This window comes from Pan paniscus, chromosome 13, assembly GCF_029289425.2.
Source record: "Pan paniscus chromosome 13, NHGRI_mPanPan1-v2.0_pri, whole genome shotgun sequence".
NCBI classification, from domain to species: domain Eukaryota; kingdom Metazoa; phylum Chordata; class Mammalia; order Primates; family Hominidae; genus Pan; species Pan paniscus.
This window is the reverse complement of record NC_073262.2, coordinates 61,939,531-61,961,285: the sequence shown is the minus strand read 5'-3', so window position 1 is coordinate 61,961,285 and position 21,755 is coordinate 61,939,531. Positions and strand designations below refer to the sequence as shown.

Sequence of the window (21,755 nt, the reverse complement as noted above, 5' to 3'; positions counted from 1 at the left end):
CTTTGTAGGAGTGTTATATTTTATAAAGATAATATTGGAATTACAAGATGTGTAAATTACCATTGATTATTTACAGGATGAGAAAGTATTTTTTTACAGGATGAGAAAATATTTTTAAGTGCCAGATTTAAAAAATTATAAGCATTTTTTTAAGTCTTTTGGGCAATTGGCGTATTTTGTTTTTATCAGACACTAAAATTGTGGTATAGTTTAAAAGTTAAAAATTTTGGTAGTTATGAAATTACCCCATCTAGCCTTTGTTGAACTGCTTTTTAAAATCCATTACTGAGCTTTTGAAATGTGAGACACAGTAACAAACACAAGAAGCCATGTTTGCTCCTTTCTGCTTGCCAGCATAATTTGACAAATCCCCCGACTCTGTGACAACGTGCAGCTCTCTGGAGGAATGCCTTGAAGACAAAACAGAGGAGAGCACAGAGTCCCACATGTCTCTTCCCTGAGTCACTACATTCCTTAAAAGATAAATGAGCCCAGCCTTGCCTTTTCTTACCTGAGATAACGTCCAGTGGGGTTAGTGATCATGTTTCTGCAATCCGTAACCGAATGCACTTTAGAAATCTATAACCAGATGTACTCTTAAACCCAGACCTTGAGGTGATTCTGCTTTAATGTAACTTCTGTTTGACGTGATTTTGCACATACTAAACCTCTACCACCTGTATGTATGCAGCGGGCTGAAACGCTGCTTGGGAGTGGTCTCACAGATTGCCCTGTAGCTCCCAGGCCATAGGCCTTAGTCTATAGTCCTCAGTAAGACTTCTGAGTAAAGCTACTTCAATTCTTTAAAAACTTGACTTTATTCTTCAGTCAACAGAAACCAGTTAATCACACTGCATCCCAATTATTTCCTTATAGATATCTGAGCTGCATGAGGATTTTTAATTTTTGTGTCCTTTAGGCACTCAAAGATTATTTGTTAAATAAATAAGTGAAATGGTGTTGACTTAAAAATCAATTCTAAGCATGGTCAGCTTTCTAATCTCTGTTACCTTGTTATTTGCAGGTTTTGAATTAAAATATAAAAGTACACTGAGTGGGCACTGTGCTCCTGTTCTGGCTTGTGCTTTTTCCCATGATGGGCAGATGCTAGTCTCAGGGTAAGCTAGTTGGTTTAATTTTCCTAAACCATTTTTATATGAAATCAAACAGACACACGGAAAAGTACATGAAACCTCAAAGAATAGCTTGATGAGCCACACAAAGGTCAAGAAATAGAACATTGCTGGTTCTGCCCCAGAAGCCCTCCCCTTCCAAGTGCCCCTTTTTGGTGACAACATGTTAGATCATATGCACTACTGCTGTTTTCTTTAAAACTGACCTAAAACAAATTACGCAATATGAATTATTTTGTCAGGCTTCCTGTACCCAACATTACACTTGTGACATTAATTCATATTATTGCCCGGAGCTGTGGCCCTTTGATTTTCATTGCTGTGTAATATTCCATGGCATGGATACATTATAATATATATAATAGTTCATTTTAATGTAAATGGTTATATGATTGTTTCTGGTTTGAGAGCATTACAATAATAATTCTATGAATATATTGTATGTCCTGGTGTACATGTTCATGGATTTCTGTAAGATAAGTACCTAGGAATGGCCTTGCTGAGTCATAGAATATGTGCATTTTCAACTTTGGCAGATAACAACAGTTTCCAAGTGGCTGAACAATTAATACTTCTATAGCGGTGTTGTTTTGTATCCTAGCCTGTACTTGGTATTGTGAGTGTTTAAAATTTTAGCCGTTCTGATGAGTGTGTAGTGTTGCCTTACTATGGTTTTAATTTGCGTTTCCCCAGAACAAAGTGGTTGGAACCTTTTCAGAAGTTTATTAGCCATATGTATTTTCTCTCGTATGAAGTGCCCGTTCATGCCTCCGGCCCATTTTTTTCTCTAGGTTATCTTTTTCTTACTGATTTGTTGTTATATATGTATGTGTGTGTGTGTGTGTATTTTTATATTTGAGCCATTTGTTGCTAGTTGCAAATATATTTTCCCAGCCTCTAGATTTGCCTTTTCACAGTTTATAATTTTAGTGTAGTCAGCTTCTTTATGTTCTGAGGTCATGAAGATATTTTCCTATATTCTAAGACCTTCATTGTTTTGCCTTTCACACTTAATGTGTATGATGTGCAATAGGAATCCCATTTTATTCCTTTCTACGTGAATATCCAGTTGTCCTAGTACTACGTATTGAAAAGACCACTTTTCTCCTCCATTTTGTTGTACTCCCTTGTCAGAAATCACTGACAATATATTTGTGAGTCTGTTTCTTAACTACTGTTTCTGCTACTTTGTTCTGTTTCTGTCCTTGCTCTAATATCATTCTGTCTCTCCCAGGCTTTATATTTTGTCTATTCCTAGCTATTGACATTTTCATGTAAATTTTAGAATCAACTTGTTAAATTGCCCCAATTCCTGTCTCCACAGACACAAACCTGTTTGGGTTTTAATTAGGATTATATAGAGTCTGATGAATTTGGGGAGAATTGACATCTTTATGATATTGGTCTTGTAATCTGAGAATGTTGCATATTTCTTCATTTATTTATCTTTGAATTTCAATAATTGTCTTCTGTGTAGAAGTTCTCATCTTTTATTAGCCTTCTTTCTAGGCACTTGTTGTTAGTATATAAAAGATGTGGCCAATATAAGGAAATATATAATGGAAATAAATTGGACTTACCTAGGAAATTTCTTATTTTGGATTATATGTATATGAAATCAGATCATTTGTGGATAATGATGGTTTTGTTCCTTCCTTTCTAATCCTTATATCTTTGGTATCTTCTGTGCCTTACTGAACTGTTGATACTACCAGGATAATAAAAGTGGCAATAACAGGCCTTGTCTGATTCCTCACTGCAGAGGGAAAGCTTTCATTATTCAATATGATCATTGTAGGTTTTGGGGAGATAAGCTTTATTCTTCTATTCCTTTTAGTTTGTAAGAGTTTTGTTGTTATTTTTTTAATCATGCAAGGGTATTGTATTTCATCAGATGATTTTTCCTACATCTTTGAGATGATACAATTTTTCTCTGTTACTCTGTTAGTGGAGTGAATTACAAGATTTTTAAATGTTAAACCAACCTTGCTTTGTTGGAACAAACAAATTTTAGGGTATATTATTGTTGTGTATTGCTATAGAAAAGTTAGTTTCATTCTAACTGTTGTTCCTTTGGATGTAATTCATGTGTTTTTCTCTGGCTGCTCATGAAATTTTCTGTTTTGAGGTTTTTGCACATCCACTTTGTATCTACATATGAGTTTCCTATTTAGTTTGCTTGGAATTCATTGAACTTCTTAAATCCTTGGAATGATGTTGGGCAGGGCGTGGTGGTTCATGCCTGTAATCCCAGCACTTTGGGAGGCAGAGGCAGGCCTATCACTTGAGCTCAGGAGTTCAAGACCAGCCTGGCTAACATGGTGAAACCTCATCTCTACTAAAAATACAAAAATTAGCCAGGCATGATGGTGGGCACCTGTAATTTCAGCTACTCAGGAGGCTGAGGCAGGAGAGTTGCTTGAACCCAAGAGGTGGAGGTTGCAGTGAGCTGAGATCACACCACTGCACTCCAGCCTGGGTGACAGAGCAAGACTCCATCTCAAAAAAAAAAAAAAAAAAAAAAAATCTGTGGAAAGATATTTTACCACTTTTGGAAAATTCTTATTTATTATCTCTTCAAATATTGCCTCTGTTCCTTTCTTTCTGTCCTCTAATTCTGGGATTCCAGTTAAAGGCACATTACACCTCACTGTAAACTTTATTCTCTCTTTTGTATTTATGCTTCTGTTTTTTTTTTGTTTGTTTGTTTTTTCCTGTTTCCTGTGCTTCATTCTGGATGGTTTTCCCTTTCCTTTCTTCAGCTAATATATTAAACTGGTCCATTGAATTCTTAATTTTGCTTATTTTATTTTTTGGTCCTAGAATTCCTATTTGGCAATTTTTTTCAGTGGTGTCACTTTTTATGATTTCCAGTTCTGTGTTGAAATTGTCAACCTTGGCTTTTATTTTTCAAAGCTTTATTCTGTTAGGCAATGGGCTGGAACATCGTTGCATGATTCAATTACTTTATACTCTTTTCCTTTTGAATACTTTTGTATATTTTCTCCTTGCCATTAGATTTTCTAAAACTTTCCTGTCTGATCTCACAGGTCATAGCATTCTGACCCACATTTATGGCTCTTCATAGCAGCTTTCATTCCAGCTAAGATATTTAGGCTCCTAACCTCCATTTAGAATGTCTGGACTAAGGCTGATGGTTCTTTTTTTCCATATGCTCCAATTCTTGCCAAACAGCCAAATTACTAGTTATGTTGTTGTCATTATTGTAGATGTGGCTGTTTGATCTCTCAAGATGAAGATTATTCATCATCAAAAAGTATTTATAGTAATTGTCTTTTGACCTAGAATTTAAATCATTGGAAAGTTTAAACAAATAAAGTTGAACTCTGTCTGCTGTGTTAGGGGACAGGTTAGCTGGCAGAATGATTATGTGCCCAGCTCTCTGCCAGTTGGAGTAGGGCATAGAAAAGGAAGTATAAGACAGTGTTTGTGCTCTTGAAGACATTTTAAGTCCCCTCTTTTCTATTTAGTAGTTGATGTTCATAGTGATGAACTAATAACACTGCAAGACCCTGACATGTACTTATCCTCTGAGTCATGGAGGAAGTGTTAAGTGATACTCAGTATTGTTTTAAGTTCATTTTATAGCGGTATAATTCTTTGCCAGTTTGTATATATGTGTGTCTTAGTTAACATTGTATTTATGGAAATGTGTCTTTCCCAATCATTCTGGATAAATGGAAGTTTACATTATCAAGTGCTTTTGGGTATATGGTGTTGCTCAAGGTCACATTCAAATATTTTTCTGAATATTTCTAGTTTATTTGGACAAATATACAGGCAAATGAATGAGAAATGTAAATTAATAAACTTAATAAACATTTAGTTTTTAGAAGAATTGACAGGCATATTTAAATCATACTTAGTAGATAAAAATAGGTCAATTAGTTAATGATAGATTCTATTTGTGACTAAAAGTCAATGATAAGATAGAATGAATATGTATGGGAAAGAGGGAGACTGAAAAAAAGTGAGTAGGATAAAAGGAGGCTGTATATGAATATAAGTGGCTAGAGATGAAAAGTGAATGGACAGCAGAATGTGGTTGTAGGTCAGAATTGTGTACTAAGGGCTGGGTGTGGAGCTCATGCCTGTTATTCCAACACTTTGAGAGGTCAAAGCAGAAGGATCACTTGAGGCCAGGAGTTTGAGACCAGCCCGGACAACACAGTGAGACCCAGTCCCTACAAAAAAAAATTAAAGAAATTAGCTGGGCATAGGGGTGTGTGCCTGTAGTCTTAGCTACTTGGGAGGCTGAGGCAGGAGAATCCCCTGAGCCCAGGAGTTTGAGGCTGCAGCAACCTATGATCATGCCACTGCCCTCCAGCCTGGGCAACAAAGTCAGAACTTGTCTCTTTAAAAAAAAAGAAGAAAGAAAAAAGAGGTGTACTAATGAAGGTGTGTACGGCATAGATAGGGGTGGCCTTGGAAAAGGCAGTATAGGATTTCTATGCAGATATGGGAAGATTGAGGAACAGAAAGAGCATTCCAGGAGGCAGGAAATTCTTGAGTAGATCAAAATGTATAATAAACATTCAAATAAATAAGGAGAAATGAGGCCAGAAAAACAGATTGTAGAGATAACAGAGAACCTAGGATGGACCGGGCATGGTGGCTCATGCCTGTAATCCCACCACTTTGGGAGGCTGAGGCAGGAGGATCACTTGCGCCCAGGAGTTTGAGACCAGTCTGGGCAACATAGGAAGACCTGGTCTCTACAAACAATAAAAAAGTTAGCCAAGCATGGTGGCTTGCACCTGTGGTCCTAGCTCCTCAGGAGGCTGAGGTGGGAGGATCACTTGAGCCTAGGCAGTGGAGGCTGCAGTGAGCCACAATCGTGCCACTAAACTCCAGCCTAGGCAACAGAGTGAAACCCTGACTCAAAACAAAAAACAACAAAAAAACCCCTGAGAACCTAGGATGGTGTTAGAACTTGTTCAAACCTTATATATTAAATTTAGGAGAACTTCTGAAACTTGTAAAGCAATTCTAACATGCAAAGCCTAGCTATAGGAGACTAGTGTCTAGAGATGAATATAAGTGGCTAGAAATGAAAAGTGAGTGGACAACAGAATGTGGTTATAGGTCAGAATAGAGAAGTGAAGAATTGAATCATGATTTAGGTCAGTGGTTCTTATACTTTTTGGTCTTAAGATTCCTTGACATTCTTAAAAGTAAGATTCCTTGGCCGGGCGCGGTGGCTCACGCCTGTAATCCCAGCACTTTGGGAGGCCGAGGCGGGCGGATCATGAGGTCAGGAGATCAAGACCATCCTGGCTAACATGGTGAAACCCCATCTGTACTAAAAATACAAAAAATTAGCCGGGCGTTGTGGCGGGCGCCTGTAGTCCCAGCTACTCGGGAGGCTGAGGCAGGAGAATGGCGTGAACCCGGGAGGCGGAGCTTGCGGTGAGTCCAGATCGTGCCACCGCACTCCAGCCTGGGCGACAGAGCAAGACTCTGTCTCAAAAAAAAAGTAAGATTCCTTGACACTCTTAAAAGTTATTACCCTAAAGAGCTTTCACTTATATGGGTTACATCTATCACTATTTATAATACTAGAAAATACAATCGAGAATATTCTGAAATATTTTAAATTCATTTAAAAGCAATAGATTATTGCATATTAGCTTTTTGAGGAAAAAATAAATAGTGAAAAGAGTGGCATTGTTCTACATTTTTGAAGATCTTTTCAATGTCTGGCATAGCAGAAGACAGCTGGATTTTCACATCTGCTTCACATATTCCACCAGCCCTCAGAGCTGTGATGGCATTACAGGTCCTGTAGCAAAATACGCAAGAGGTTTTTCCCTTGGTCTTTCTCCACTTCTGTCCCCTAATAACTTTGCTCCAGCCCCTTAGCAGAATTTGTCTTTTGTTCCACCCTACTTCTCTTGATCTAGCCAGATACAACAAACATTATATATATCAGCCGCTGTTAAAACAGGAAGAGTCAGTCTTTTTTTTGGGACAGGGTCTCCTCTGTCACCCAGGCTGGAGTGTGATGGCACTATCATGGCTTACTGCAGCCCTGACCTCCTGGCCTCAAGTGATCCTCCCACCTCAGCCTCCTGAGTAGCTGGGACTACACTTGCAGGCCACCATGCTTGGCTAATTTTTGTATTTTTTGTAGAGTCAGGGATCTCATTCCTGGGCTCAAGTGATCCTCCCACCTTGGCCTCCCAAAGTGTTGGGATTATAGGCATGAGTCACCACACCTAGCCGGGTCAGTCTTTGTAATTCAAATAAAGTCTGCCTGTTTCCAGAAGGTCTCAGAGTTTAGGATTCCTTGGAAATGAGTTTTTAAAATGCCCACAGTTGTGTGTGAGAGACAGAAAGGAAGAAAAGAGAGTGAGTGTGTGTGTGTGTGTGGTGTGTGTGTTTGCTTTAGAGATAAGGCCTCACTCCATTACCCAGGCTGGAGTGGCTCACTGGAGCCTTGACTTCCTGGGCTCAAAGAGTCATCCCACTTCAGCCTCTCAAGTAGCTGGAACTATAGGTGTGTGCAACCAGGCCCAGTCAGTTAGGAGTTGTTTTTTTTTTTTTGTTGTTGTTGTTGTTGTTTTATTTATTTTTTTTTTGAGATGGAGTTTCGCTCTTGTTACCCAGTCTGGACTGCAATGGTGCGATCTCAGCTCACTGCAACCTCTGCCTTCCAGGTTCAAGTGATTCTCCTGCGTCAGCCTCCCAAGTAGCTGGGATTACAGGCGCCCGCGACCATGCCTGGCTAATTTTTGTATTTTTAGTAGAGACAGGGTTTCACCATGTTGGCCAGGCTGGTCTCGAACTCCTGACCTCAGGTGATCCGCCTACCTCAGCCTCCCAAAGTGCTGTGATTAGAAGTGTGAGCCACTGCGCCTGGCCCTTTTCCTTTTCTTGAGTTGAAAACCAATGAGAGGGCAATATGGGACTGGGTAACATGACTTTTGATCGGCAACCCACTTGCCCACCTGCTTTTGGGCAGCATGGACCACTGCAGTCTTCCCCTGCCAGTGCAGATCAGAAAAAAGAGAAAATCCAGAAGGGGCTCAGCTCCATGGCCCAGCGCTTGCCCCACACTCTCCAGTTATCTGTCATTTTCCGCTAGGCATGAGAGGGAGGAAAGAGGCCAAGAATCTTACCCCAGAAGGGGTGGGAAATAGGTTTCTCCTCTCCCCAACAAGACAGTTGTTTATATTTTATCTATTTTGTAAGTAAATGATAGAGTTTATTGTCACGAGTTAGGAGTGCTTTCATGAACAGCCCCCTCTTGCTCAGCGATGACTAGCTGAAGAAGGCTTCACGTTATCTTTCCCAAAATGCAAATCATGTTTTTTCTCTACAATATTGCTAATAGTCCTGTTGAACAAGTAAGTTTATTTAGTAACTGAAAAGGACACGTTGCCATCTGTGTATCACGGAGGGTTATCAGATGCTAGATTGCTTGAAAGTAGATGTCTTCTAAGAGCTTTAGTGAAATTTGAATAGCCACACCATCACTTTTCAAGTTTTTAGGCTGAAATCATCAGAGTATGTGCCTGTGTTGAATCAATTTTGATACATTGGGGGAAGATATTTTAGCAAGCATAATATTAAAAAACATGGGTTTTAGAATTACACAGAACTGGGTTTTAACCCCAGCCTTGCCACTTAACTAGCTGCAGGACCTTGAACAAGTTCTGGTTCCGTGTCTTCTCCCAGCTTCATGTTCTGACTATAAAATGGAGAATGTAATAGCACTTTCCTCATAACATTGTTATGAAGATTAAGAAAATGCAGATAAAGCATTTATTATGTTTGGGACATCACTGCTCAATACATATATATTAAATAGTACATAAAATAATAGATATAATTTATGTAATCCAGAACACCAATTATATAACGTATTTTACCCCATTTTTCTGAATTGAGCTATTAGCCATTAGCTTACAGTAAGCAGCATTACAGAACAGCTCTTTGAAACTTATTTTCATTCAGGAAGAGTTGTCGAGGACTCGGTTTATGTTTCATAGCATCCTCCTCTAAAGGCCTTGGGGAAAGTGGTCCTGTCAGGTCTCAGTCTGAGGGCTTCATGTCCTTTTTCCCCAAGCATTGGGTTTGTGTTTCTATTTTACATTGCATAACTGGTCATATTTCCTTTTTGCATTGCTACTGAAGAAGCTCAGAATCAAACATGCAACCTTTCTTTGGCAAAGTGGACTGGACCTATGACACGTGTTTTTGATATTAATCTATATTAATCTTCACCTTCATTCTCTCCCCTCACCTCATTCTTACGTTCTCTTCCCCTTCAGGTTCTTCACGTAACTTTTGTTTTTGCTCTATCTTTGTAAGAGACTGCAAATCCTTTCTAAATGAGAAGAAACATAAATACATTTAAAATTAAAATACTGAAGTGTAAAATCTTTAAATGTTAGCAACATACTTGGGCTCAGGAAATAATTGCTAGTGATTGTATTTGATTAGTTTTTTGGCCATTGTACAAAGTTAGTTTTGAGATGGGTCACTGCGATGTCACGGATCTCGAGGAGTCTGTGATTACACCACGTCCATGTCAAGCACATAGCTATGTGTTGTTGATGTTGTCCAGTAGCTGTCTAGATATAATTGATGGGTTTCTCTTGTATTCTTGAGTGAGCAGAGCTGAGGTTTTAGAGCACCACAAAACTGTAGGAATGGAGTATCAAAGGGTTGAATACCTGCCTCATGAGGAAACTGGGGGAAAGATGACAGGGCAGATTGTGGCAGAATGTATGTACTGAAAATTTGGGGGACGAACTATAGCAGGAAGAAAATACATAACCAGGGACACCAAACAGTTGGATTTTTTGTTTAGTGGTTGTTGATTTGGCTTCAATTTAGGGAATGTTTTGAGGGTTTTTATTGCTTCAGTAGTTTCAAACTATTTTGTGTCTGTGTAAGTTGGCTTTTATTCTCCTGATCTCTCAAACTCAAATCTCAAAATATTGAAAACTTCTGTTATTTTTCCCTAACCCTAATTTACCTTCCTCAAAATCTAATGAATTATCAAATCCTATTGCATCTTCCTTGGAATCATCATTAGTTAAACTAAAGAGAATAGGAAGTGAGTTTAAAATCCTTTCTTCCAGAGCCTGCAGGTCTGTTCATGTGTTTATAATTTTCGTTTTTTTTTTTTTTTTTTCATGGATTCAGTGGTCTCCTACTGGTTTATTCATGTTTGGCCTTGCGCTTCTCAAATTCCTTTTTATACCTCATCAGCAAGTGAACTTATTCCACTGCCCTCATGGCTAGCTGTGGCCTGTGAAATCGTCCAGATTCCTTGGGCAGACACTCAGGGTGCTTTGTATTTTTGTTCGGGGCTGTGTTTTCAGCCTTACTGCTTGCCATTCCCATATGTGGACTCTTGCTTGTCGCACTGATTTCTGTCTTCCCAATCCAATGCTCATAGAGATCACTAAGGATAATCCTGCTTATTAAGTGATGAGTTGGTTTGAATTGTCTCTGGTGGTAGTCTAGGAAAGTGGGATTTCTTTTTAATTTTGGGGTTTTGTTTTTGATTTGTGGTACCAATGAGGATTTTATTTGAGACAGTGTAATGGGGACCAGATGAGAGAACCATTTTCTTTGTAAGCTTAGCATGGCTGGGCTCTAGCCAGCTCCAGATGAAATTTTGGCTAATTATCCCTTTAGAAAAGTCAGGCTTAAGCAGAACTGGGCTCTAGGTCAATTAACCAAAAGCCAGTTCACCCAATGACCAGTTCATTTATTTAAAATATATATATATGAGTTTCAGTTGACCAGTTTTCCTTTCATCTCATCATATAATCTTGAAAAGTAATATTTAACATGCTTCTGACCCCCAGCCATGTAGCTATAGCTGGAGACCTGGTTTCCTTAGCTGTTATGAAAGTATTTTTGTGTGTGTGTGGATACTTTTTCAAATTGATGTCCCTGTGAGGGGACAAGCATGGGAAGTTATACTCTGCCATCTTGCTGACATCACTCTTTAGTTGTGTGTGTGTTTTAAGGATGCTCAAAATAGCAGAATTTGGCCTAAGAATTTCAGATATTTCACAAATAAGAACTTGTACCTTGAAGAACTTAGGACTAAATAAAAGTGTCTGTAAATTATGTCCATCATATACATACTCACGTAGTGTTAGCTCTCAATACTATTTCTCACTGTATTTTGGATGCAGTTTAACATTGAAAGCTATAATTCTTTTTGCATCTGGAATGCATTACAGTTGTCCGTTGGTATCTGCAGGGGATTGGGTCCAGGACTGCTACCTTGGATACCAAAACCTGTGGATGCTCAAGTCCCTTATATAAAATGGTGTGATATTTGCATGTAACCTACACACATTATCCATATACTTTAAATCATCTCTAGATTACTTATAATACCTAATACAATGTACGGGCTATGTAAATAGTTTTGCAGTATTTTTATTTGTATTAGTTTTTGTTATTTTTTTCCTATTTCAATTTATTATGTTTTTCTTGAATATTTTGATTCATGGTTGAATTCACAGATAGGAAACCTGTGGATATGGAGGGCTGACAGTATATGCTTCCCAAGTTCTTGTGTTTCATTTTATATCTTTGAACTTTTAAAGTATAATTTCTGTTTTGAACTTATGACAAAGATTCTGTAGTCAGTATCCATCATCAACATTGGAGGGTCTACTGAACAAGGAATTTTAAGCTAATAGGTGTGAATCCTGTGGTCAGACTGTGATCAGCTCCCTTAATAAGTACAAATATTAATGTTCTGCAGAGTGTGGTACCACTTGTATTGCAGATGTTTTTTCACCTTGTAGTGTATATTGTTCTGGCATAAAAGCCTGTTTCCAAGGGGGGTAGAAATGCCAGATAGAGGCATATTTATCCATTGTTTTAAATTACTCATTTTGTTATAATGTTGTATTTTTGTGTGTGTGATGTTCTTTTTCTTTGCTAGCATAACCCCAGATGTCTGCTTTTAATTTTTATACCATTACAAGGAATCATGTAGTCAACATCAAGTTTAGAATTATAATTTTCAAAAATGGATCATAATCAAAACATATATACATTGATTAGCATTTAAGGCACGCCTTATCAATGGTAAAGAATAGTGCTATCTGAAACAAAACTAAGTAGCAAATAATAGCTTTTCCTTGTGGTTTTTCCCATTCAGTTACTAACTTGTTATAGAGTCGTGTTTTATTTATATATCAGAGATGCTTGTTCTGTTCATGGTCATGTAGCGTAAATAGTATATACTATTGTTTTAATAAAGCTTATAATTTTCTAAATTTTATATATGGCATGTTGTTTTTTTTGAGATAGAGTCTCACTTTGCCACCCAGGCTGGAGTACAGTGGCATGATCTTGGCTCATTGTAACCTCCACCTCCCAGGTTCAGGCCATCCTCTTGCCTCAGCTTACCAAGGAGATGGGATTACAGGTGTACGCCACCATGCCCGGATAATTTTTTTCTGTATTTTTAGTAGACATGGGTTTCACCATGTTGGCCAGGCTGGTCTCAAACTCCTGACCTCATGATCCGCTCGAATCAGCCTCCCAAAGTGCTGGGATTACAGGCGTGAGCCACTGCGCCTGGCCACGTGTAGTTTTTTGAATTAAAGTTTTCATGCATATGAACAAAAGGATTGCATTCTAAATGTATGTTAATATCTGTCTTTTCTAGAAAAGTTACTAAAATTACTTAAAAATACTAATTACATAAATGCTGTACTTTGTTTTTATAGAACTTTTCACCTATAATTTATTTTCTTTTAAGGTCAGTGGATAAGTCTGTCATAGTATATGATACTGTAAGTATTTAAAAATCTTGTGGTGATCTATGAAAGTTATGTTTATTAGACTACTGAACTTCAAGTTAGGCCTGGTAGAAAAAGTATATATTTTTTCTGTTTAGTATGACTAAGAACATAAATATTTTCACAAATGCTAAAATAGTTATGCAAGTAAGATATTGGTTCTGCAACAAGCCCTTAAATATTTCAGTAATGATTTTAAGATGGATAGATTTTAAATGTGATCATAAACTATACATATTTAAAGAGCACCAGTGTTCAAAACATCACATACAATCAATTATTAAACTTTTACACCAGGCTTCCATAATAGCAAAGGATGAATGTTTACCCTAGGGTTTTTGGTGAATATGGTTGAAAGTGACCTACCATTCTTAGAGTCCTAGCTGGATTTAGAGAGAGGCATAAGAAAGGATAGGTTATCATGGACTTGGAAAATGGGAGTTTTTTACTGATCCATGTGTGGGTAAAGACCAAGTTGTGGCCGGGTGCAGTGGCTCACACCTGTAATCCCAGCATGTCAGGAGGCTGAAGCAGGCAGATGGCTTGAGTCCAGGAGTTTAAGACCAGCCTGGCCAACATGGTGAAACCTCATCTCTACCAAAAATACAAAAACTTAGCTGACCGTGGTGGCGCGTCCCTGTAGTCCCAGCTACTTGGGAGTCTGAGGCAAGAGGATGGCTTGAACCCCAGAGGTGGAGGTTGCAGTGAGCTGAGATTGTGCCACTGCACTCCAGCCTGGGCAACAGAGTGAGACCCTGTCTCAAAAATAAAGTAGTTGAAAAAAATATTGTCCAAAAGAAGAAAATGTTGAGTGGAGCCTCCTAATGCTGTAGCTATGCCAGCAAATAAATGGAGATATAAGTAATCAAAGGGTAGCGAGTTAAGCAAGTGATGTAAGCTAGTCTTCCACACAGAAGTTCGAGTCACTGAGTGTTCTGGCAGGAAATGGGAAAGAATACTCAAGCTAGGTGAGGTAAATCTTTAATATTTCTCATGAACGTTTCATGAGATTTTACATTCTCAAAAACAATTATAACACTAAATTGTCTCTGTAAAATATGTATGAGTCCCACTTAAATACACCTAAAATGTTAGATGGACACCTTAGTGTACTCTAAGGGACTAATTTATTTATTTGTTTTTTTGAGACAGACTCTTGCTCCTTTGCCCAGGCCGTAGTGCAGTGGTGCGATCTTGGCTCACTGCAACCTCTGCCTCCCGGGTTCAAGCAATTCTCCTGCCTTAGCCTCCCAAGTAGCTGGGACTACAGGCACGTGCCACCATGCCAGCTAATATTTTATATTTTTAATAGGGATGGGGTTTCACCGTGTTGGCCAGGCTGGTCTCAAACTCCTGAGCTCAAGTGATCCACCTGCCTCGGCCTCCCGACGTGCTGGGATTATAGGTGTGAGCCACTGCACCCGGCCAAGGGACTAATTTCTACTCACTGGTCCTGCAATGTATACAAGTCAAATGCCATAGTCAAAAATATGAATTATTTCAGATAATAGATGTTTAGGTTACTATTAGTAGGTTCAAACAGATGAGCAAATGCCAAGGGTCTACTGTACTAAAAATTTCTAAGGAGGTGGCTAGCAGACAATAATGCCGATAATTGACAAAAAGTGAAGTAAGTACCTGAGAATGCTGTTACAGATGCTGTTTCTGCTATTCATTGAGTAAAGTTTCAACTTATGTTAGTTACTAATAAATATTAATATATCCACTTAGTATACAACCCATTTATGTCAAATGAGTCTTCATCAGTAACTTTACTCTTACTTGAGTAAATTTAAAGCTGTTTTTATTGTTTTTCAGAATACTGAGAATATACTTCACAGATTGACTCAGCACACCAGGTCTGAACTTAACCTCACTTTGTATTAATATAATTTAAAAATTAGTCAGAAGATACATAATAGTTGTTTTTATTAACTAGGTATGTCACAACTTGTGCTTTTGCACCTAATACCCTTTTACTTGCTACTGGTTCAATGGACAAAACAGTGAACATCTGGCAATTTGACCTGGAAACACTTTGCCAAGGTTAGTAAGGACATCATTTTTCACTCATTTCAACCCCACTCACCATTAGGGTCAGAAAGTTAGTAAATCGGGCTGGGCACCGTGGCTCACACCTGTAATCCCAGCACTTTGGGAGGCCAAGGTGGGTGTATCACTTGAGGTCAGAAGTTCGAGACCAGCCTGGCCAACATGGTGAAACCCTGTCTCTACTAAAAATACAAAAAAGTAGCTCAGCGTGATGGTGCATGCTTATAATCCCCGCTACTCGGGAGGCTGAGGCAGGAGAATCGCTTGAACCTGGGAGGCGGAGGTTACAGTGACCTGAGATCGTGCCATTGCTCTCCAGCCTGGGCGACAAGAGTGAAACTCCATCTCAAAAAAAAAAAAAAGTTAGTAAATCATTTGACAGGTTATTCACGTTGCTTTTATCAATATAAAGTATACATCCAAATTTAATGTCATTTAAAAATAGTTTGGCCTGGCATGGTGGCTCACACTTATAATCCCAGCACTTTGGGAGGCTGAGGTGGATGGATTGCGTGAGCCCAGGAGTCTGAGATTAGCTTGGGCAACATGGTGAAACCCCATCTCTACAAAAAAGACAAAAATTAGCCACACATGGGGGTGTGCACTTGTGGCCCCAGCTACTTGGGATGCTGAGGTGGGAAGGATCACCTGAGCCCAGGAGGTCATGAGGCTGCAGTGAGCTGAGAACACGCCACTGTACTTCAGCCTGGGCAAGGGAGTGAGAACTCATCTCTAAAATAATAATAATTTTAGAGAAGCCAGTGTTGAAGTGGCTGGGCTGTGTTAAAGCTGTTGGTAAATGCTTTCAGTGCACATTCATGTGTCCCACTCCTCCCATGGTTTGTAAGTTATTTGTTTATACTCCATACTAATTTTTCAGGTAAATATAACCTCAGGACAAAATCGAAATTATCGTTGTATTTTGTTGGTTTTATTTTGGCATCAAGCGACATTGGCACATAATTTAGGAGTTTTATTTTTATCACTGTCAGAATTATCTAAATATTGGTGCTGATATGCAGATGATGGAGCAAATAGAATACCTTTGCTGGTATGAATTTTATATAATAAAAAATTGTTTCCCTGATGTGAAAAAGAAAATGATCCAAAAGCAAGTTAAAGTGGTAAAACAATTTTTTTTTTTTTTTTTGAGACTGGTCTCCCTATGTTACTTAGGCCGGTCTTGAACTCCTGACTTCAAGTGATCCTCCTGCCTCAGCCACTTGAGAAGCTAGGATTATAGGCATGAGCCACTGTACCTAGCTATAGAACACAGATTTAAGGAAATTTCATTTACTTTTAATTCAAAGTGAGAATGTTTATAAAGGAAATACTTTTTTGTTATCTCACTTACCTGTTTGTTTATTTTAAGCAAGGAGCACAGAACATCAGCTGAAGCAATTTACCGAAGATTGGTCAGAGGAGGATGTCTCAACATGGCTTTGTGCACAAGATTTAAAAGATCTTGTTGGTATTTTCAAGATGAATAACATCGATGGAAAAGAACTGTTGAATCTTACAAAAGAAAGTCTGGCTGATGATTTGAAAATTGGTAAGCTTAGTGAAAGATAGGCAATCTTCAAAACAACTTTTACCAAATTACTCTGCAGTTGGATTTTGTTGCATTAATGGTTTCTTCTTAATGTTCTGGCACTACACTAATGACCCATCTTCTTGATTATGGCCATCCTAGCAGTTGTGAAGTGGAATTTCATTATGGTTTTGATTTTCATTTACCTAATGACATGCATCTTTCATGTGCTTATTTGCCATTTATATATCTTCTTTGGAGAAATGTCTGTTCAGATCCATTGCCCATTTTTAAACTGGGTTGTCTTTTTATTGTTGACTTTGTAAGAGTTGTTTATGTATTCTGGGTACTAGATCTTTACCAAAAACAAGTTTTGATATCATGCTCTAATAAACATAATTGCCAGACACTATTACTAATATGCTATAGTAAAATTTTAGTTAACCAGAAAGCTCAGGAAATAAGATATTCATGTTGAGATTTATTACTAATGAAGAGTGAAATAACTAAAAATCTTTGTTATAGAAAACCATTTTAAAGTATAGTATTATAAGTATTTTACTTTCCTTACATAGTAAACATAGTACGTGAGCCTATTTAAATCTCTTGGAAGCCTATGGCCTTTTAAGGAGTTAACAGAATGATTTTGTGAAAACACATAAGTGGTTTTGTACTATACTCAGGCTATACTTGAGTACAGTCACTTTTCTTAATTTAATTTAATTTAATTTATTTTATTTATTTATTTTTGAGATGGAGTCTTGCTCTGTCACCCAGGCCGGTGTGCAGTGGCGCGATCTCGGTTCACTGCAAGCTCCGCCTCCCAGGTTCACACCATTCTTCTGCCTCAGCCTCCCGAGTAGCTGGGACTACAGGTGCCTGCCACCATGCCTGGCTAATTTTTTATAGTTTTAGTAAAGACAGGGTTTCACCATGTTAGCCAGGATGGTCTTGATCTCCTGACCTTGTGATCCGCCTGCCTCAGCCTCCCAAAGTGCTGGGATTACAGACCTGAGCCACCGTGCCTGGCCAAGTACAGTCACTTTTCTATCTCTTTTTGTGTGGGGGTGGCAGGGTGGGGGAAGAGATAGGAGGGTCTCACTCTGTTGCCCAGGCTGGAGTGCAGTGGTGCGGTCACAGCTCACTACAGCCTCGACCTCCCAGGCTCAAGTGGTCTTCCTGTCTCAGCCTCCCAAGTAATTGGGACCACATGCACATGCTACCACGCCCAGCTTATTTTTACAAATTTTTGTAGAGATGAGGTCTCTCTATTGCCCAGGCTGGTCTTAAACTGCTGGGGTCAAGCAGTCCTCCAGCCTTGGCCTCCCAAAGTGTTGGGATTATGGGCATGAGCCACTGCACCCAGCATCTCTCTGTAATAAAATATTTCCTTTCAACTTCCTCTTTCTTCTGAGAGTAGGTAATAGAGTAGGGGCTTTGTTTTTAAAAAAAACTCACAAATTTAGCATCTTAATTTCTTGTTAATCTCTCACAATCTTAAGGGTACCTTATCAAGTAGAATTACTTTACAATATGAAATAATTTCAGATTCAACAAAGGATGTTTGAAAACATAAGAAAAGCATATAGAAACAATAGAAATACAATTCTATTTTTATAACTAGGTAAATCAGGCATTCTAGTTTTTTGTTTGAGACAGGGTCTCCCTCTGTTGCCCAGGCTGGAGTCCTCTGGCATGGTCATGCCTCACTGCAGCTTCAACCTCCTAGGCTCAAGTGATCCTCCTGCCTCGGCCTCGTGAGTAGCTGGAACCACAGGCATGTGTCACCATGCCTGGCTAATTTTTAAAATTATTTGTAGAGATGAGGTCTCACTACTTTGCCCAGGCTGGTCTCAAACTCCTGACCTTAAGTGACCCTCCCAGCTCGGCCTCCCAATGTGCTAGGATTACAGGCATGAGCCACTGCGCCTGGCCAAGAATAAGACATTCTTGTAGGATTCAATTAATGATCAATTAATGATTCAATTAGTTTTTGAAGGATGAGTCTCAGGTTTAGCAGTAGTAATCATTTTACTTCAAAGTTCAGTGAAATGGGTTTTGGAAGTGTCAGGCCCAAGCCAAAATTGAAATACAGTTTAAACAAGTTCTGTGATGGTCTAATAGGTGAATTTGAAAAACCATTAAGAATGGAGACAAAAATGTTGCACATTCTCTAGTAAATAAGGACTCTTAGGCTTGTGTTTAAGATATGGAGATCTAGCAAACTCAACAAATTAGAATAAAGTAGTAAAAATTGACTGTAACATTTATTTTTTATGTCATTCTAATGTATTTTAAGGTTTTTGCAAACTTCATTATAAAGGATCAAGTGGCTAACTTTAATCTTCTATAAATGGTATTGTAAGCTACAATGAATTTCTTTTGGTCCTGAATTTTCAGAAAAATAGACCTCAAAATAGTAAATTGCACTAATAGAGAATTAAATTTGGTCTAGAAACAAATATGTTGAGGTGAACCAATGAGTATATATGCTATTGAATTTTGCTTTTTTAATGCATATCTGTTTTACCTGCGTTTGCCTTTGTGATATAACTGTTTAAAACAGCTGCCATGTCAATGTGAATAAATCTGAGTTTAACATTCAGCAAATGGAGGAAGTTGATTAATTGTACAGTAAAGTACATTGGAGGGTTTGAGACCAAAGTCGTATATCTATTATGTTTGACATTTAAATTATTTTTAAGGAATTGAGCAGTTTATCAAATCTTTTTTCAATGGGTCTTTTGTAAATACACAATAAATGAAATTTCTGCAGACTTGAGTATGTTTGACTTTGGAGCTTTACCCAAGGATAATAGTCATTTTCTAGGATTGTGTTAATGGAAGCCTAGGGTACAATAGACGTACAGCTTTAGTTAGGAAATAATTCCTTATATCTAGAACTATATTTGGATAAGGAATGTCCGGACAGAGTACAGGTTCAAGAGATCCTTGATGTTGAGAGGGATATGTCTTAAGACATTTGCTATGAATTTGTGACTACTACTATAACATTTAATATCTCATTCAAAAGGCATAAAGTGTGAAAGGTTAAGAGTAGGAAAGTCACTTTTAGATGTGATATTACGCAACGAGTTGAGTCTACTACTAACTAGCCACACAGCTTCCATCTAGCTACTCATTGGTCTCAGTTTATATCTAGGCCTTGGGAATGCGGCAGATTGCTACGTATCTTGGAGTTTGGAATTGCTATAGAAGATAAAATGATAGAAACTTAAAATGACAAATGCTAAGGAACTATTGTATATCATGTTGGTATTTATGAAATTCAGATAATTATCAACCATAGATGCCTAATTGGGAACAAGATTTTTTTCAAAGGGTTCACTCTTCCATTTGCTCTTCTTTCCAAGAAATCATAAAAGCACATAAGACATTTTTATCATTTTCTAATTTAAAATTAAAACTAGTAATTTAAATACATCACTTGTCTTAGTATCGTCGGGTTTTCAAAGTTTCATGTTTCGGTTCTTATTAATTCGTTACGTAGATTTCACTTGTTGCCTATGTAACTGCATTTATTGTTAAGTAATTGAACATTTACAGTTTTTTTGTTGTTGTTTATATGTGATTAAAGTGAAATAGGCTGTTCAAATCTAGTTACTGTGCAATGACCCCCTGTTGAAAGGGCATAACCCTCCCTGGTCAGCTGCTGTCTGAAGTTGGCCCACTCTCCCTTCCAGTGCTTACTTGTTGGACATGCTGGGGTCTCATTTGCTCAGGCCCATCAGATGTCCTGTTGCTTTCTTCTACACAGATGCCAACCACAGGTCTTTATGGCTGTTACTGGCTTGTCCTCACTCACGTATATTGTAGGGTTCATGAAGATATCTTGCTACCTTGTTTTGTTGGAAATGTCCATGCAATTTGAGTTTATCTGGTTGCTGTTTTTTCAGAGAAATTTAAAAACTATACTGCTTCTATCCTGTTCTTCATACCCTCTTAAAAATTCCTCATGTATCTATAGCTGTGTTTTCCATCCTTAATATAGGTTTCGTGTCTTCTCTTGATCATTCTATGTAGAAATTTGATTTTTTAAATTAAAAAATATATTTTTAAAAAGCAGATTTTTAGCTTTCTTCGTAAGAAACCAGCATTTGGTTCTGTTGTTCTCTGTCAGGGTAGGGGAGAGGTGAGTCAGTGACCAGCTTGGTGGTCTGTGCTTGTTCAATTCCAGGCTCTCGTGCTGTCTTGGTAACTGGCCTCCAGCTGGGGCTGCTGTGGCATCGGTACTTACAGCACAAAGTTGGGAGAGTAAAGGGCACACGTAGGAAGGTCTCTGTCTCATTCATGTACCCACATCTCTGCTCTATGCTGTCATTTCCCAGCTCTCACTCCGGAACCCCGTTACCTTCTGTTTCGTCAGAGGTTTTTGGGGTTGAGTTTTTATATCCGTTAGTTTAGTTTTGTATATTTGATGGTTATTAGTGTCTAGATTCCATCAAACTCTCAGTGATGTAGCATTTCCAGAGTTGGGTGATTTTAACTTGTCATCAAGATGTCTTTTCAGGATTATAGTCAGTAATAGCCAGATATTGCCCAATACTGGTACCGAGGGTTTACTAGCCCTTAGCTGGTAAGGGTCCTTTCTTTCTCAGCAATTAAGTGTATAAGACTTATTCTTAACTCCCAATCACAAAAGGAGATGTTTGGTTCCGGTAGAGCTCTGGGGATATGGTTTAGTAAACGCTTCCCTGAGGGCAAGATGATCTGACTTCATTTCTAAATGACGTTAGGATTGGAGAAGGATAATGCCCAATTTAACCTTCTCTGGGGAATTTTGAATTAGGCCTTCTGTGTTCTCTGTTATAAATATTAGAAGCATTGTAAGTATTAGCACACATGTAGAATATTTTTGACAGGAAAATATACTTTTTAAAGAATATTAGTTGCTCCTATATTTTTTTCTTTTTCTTAATTTTTTTTTGAGACAGAGTCTCACTCTGTTGCCCAGGCTGGAGTGCAGTGGCATGAACATGGCTCACTGTAGCCTCTACCTCTTGGGCTCTGTAGATTCTCCTGCCTCAGCCTCCTGAGGAGCTGGGACTACAGGTATGCACCACCATGCCCAGCTAATTTTTAAAATTTTTTTTGTAGAGAAAGAGTCTTGCTATGTTGCCCAGGCTGGTCTCAAACTCCTGGTCTTAAGCAGTGCTCCCACATTGGCCTCTCAAGTGCTGAGATTATAGGCATGAGCCACTACAC

At 38.4% G+C, this 21,755-nt stretch overlaps 1 protein-coding gene across 14 annotated transcripts in view; it reads left to right on the top strand.

Annotated features, from left to right (window-relative positions):
• The window catches only part of WDSUB1 (WD repeat, sterile alpha motif and U-box domain containing 1), a 51,526-nt gene that overhangs the window by 13,537 nt on the left and 16,234 nt on the right, over positions 1 to 21,755 (top strand). For 12 of the 14 annotated variants that reach the window (XM_055108617.2, XM_055108620.2, XM_063595384.1 and 9 more), the window contains exons 5-9: positions 1,025 to 1,118; positions 12,907 to 12,940; positions 14,765 to 14,805; positions 14,886 to 14,992; positions 16,371 to 16,550. In XM_055108617.2, coding sequence (XP_054964592.1) covers positions 1,025 to 1,118; positions 12,907 to 12,940; positions 14,765 to 14,805; positions 14,886 to 14,992; positions 16,371 to 16,550 — 456 coding nt within the window. The remainder of the gene's footprint in view (positions 1 to 1,024; positions 1,119 to 12,906; positions 12,941 to 14,764; positions 14,806 to 14,885; positions 14,993 to 16,370; positions 16,551 to 21,755) is intronic. The other 2 variants (XM_055108624.2, XM_063595386.1) reach the window with 2 other exon arrangements.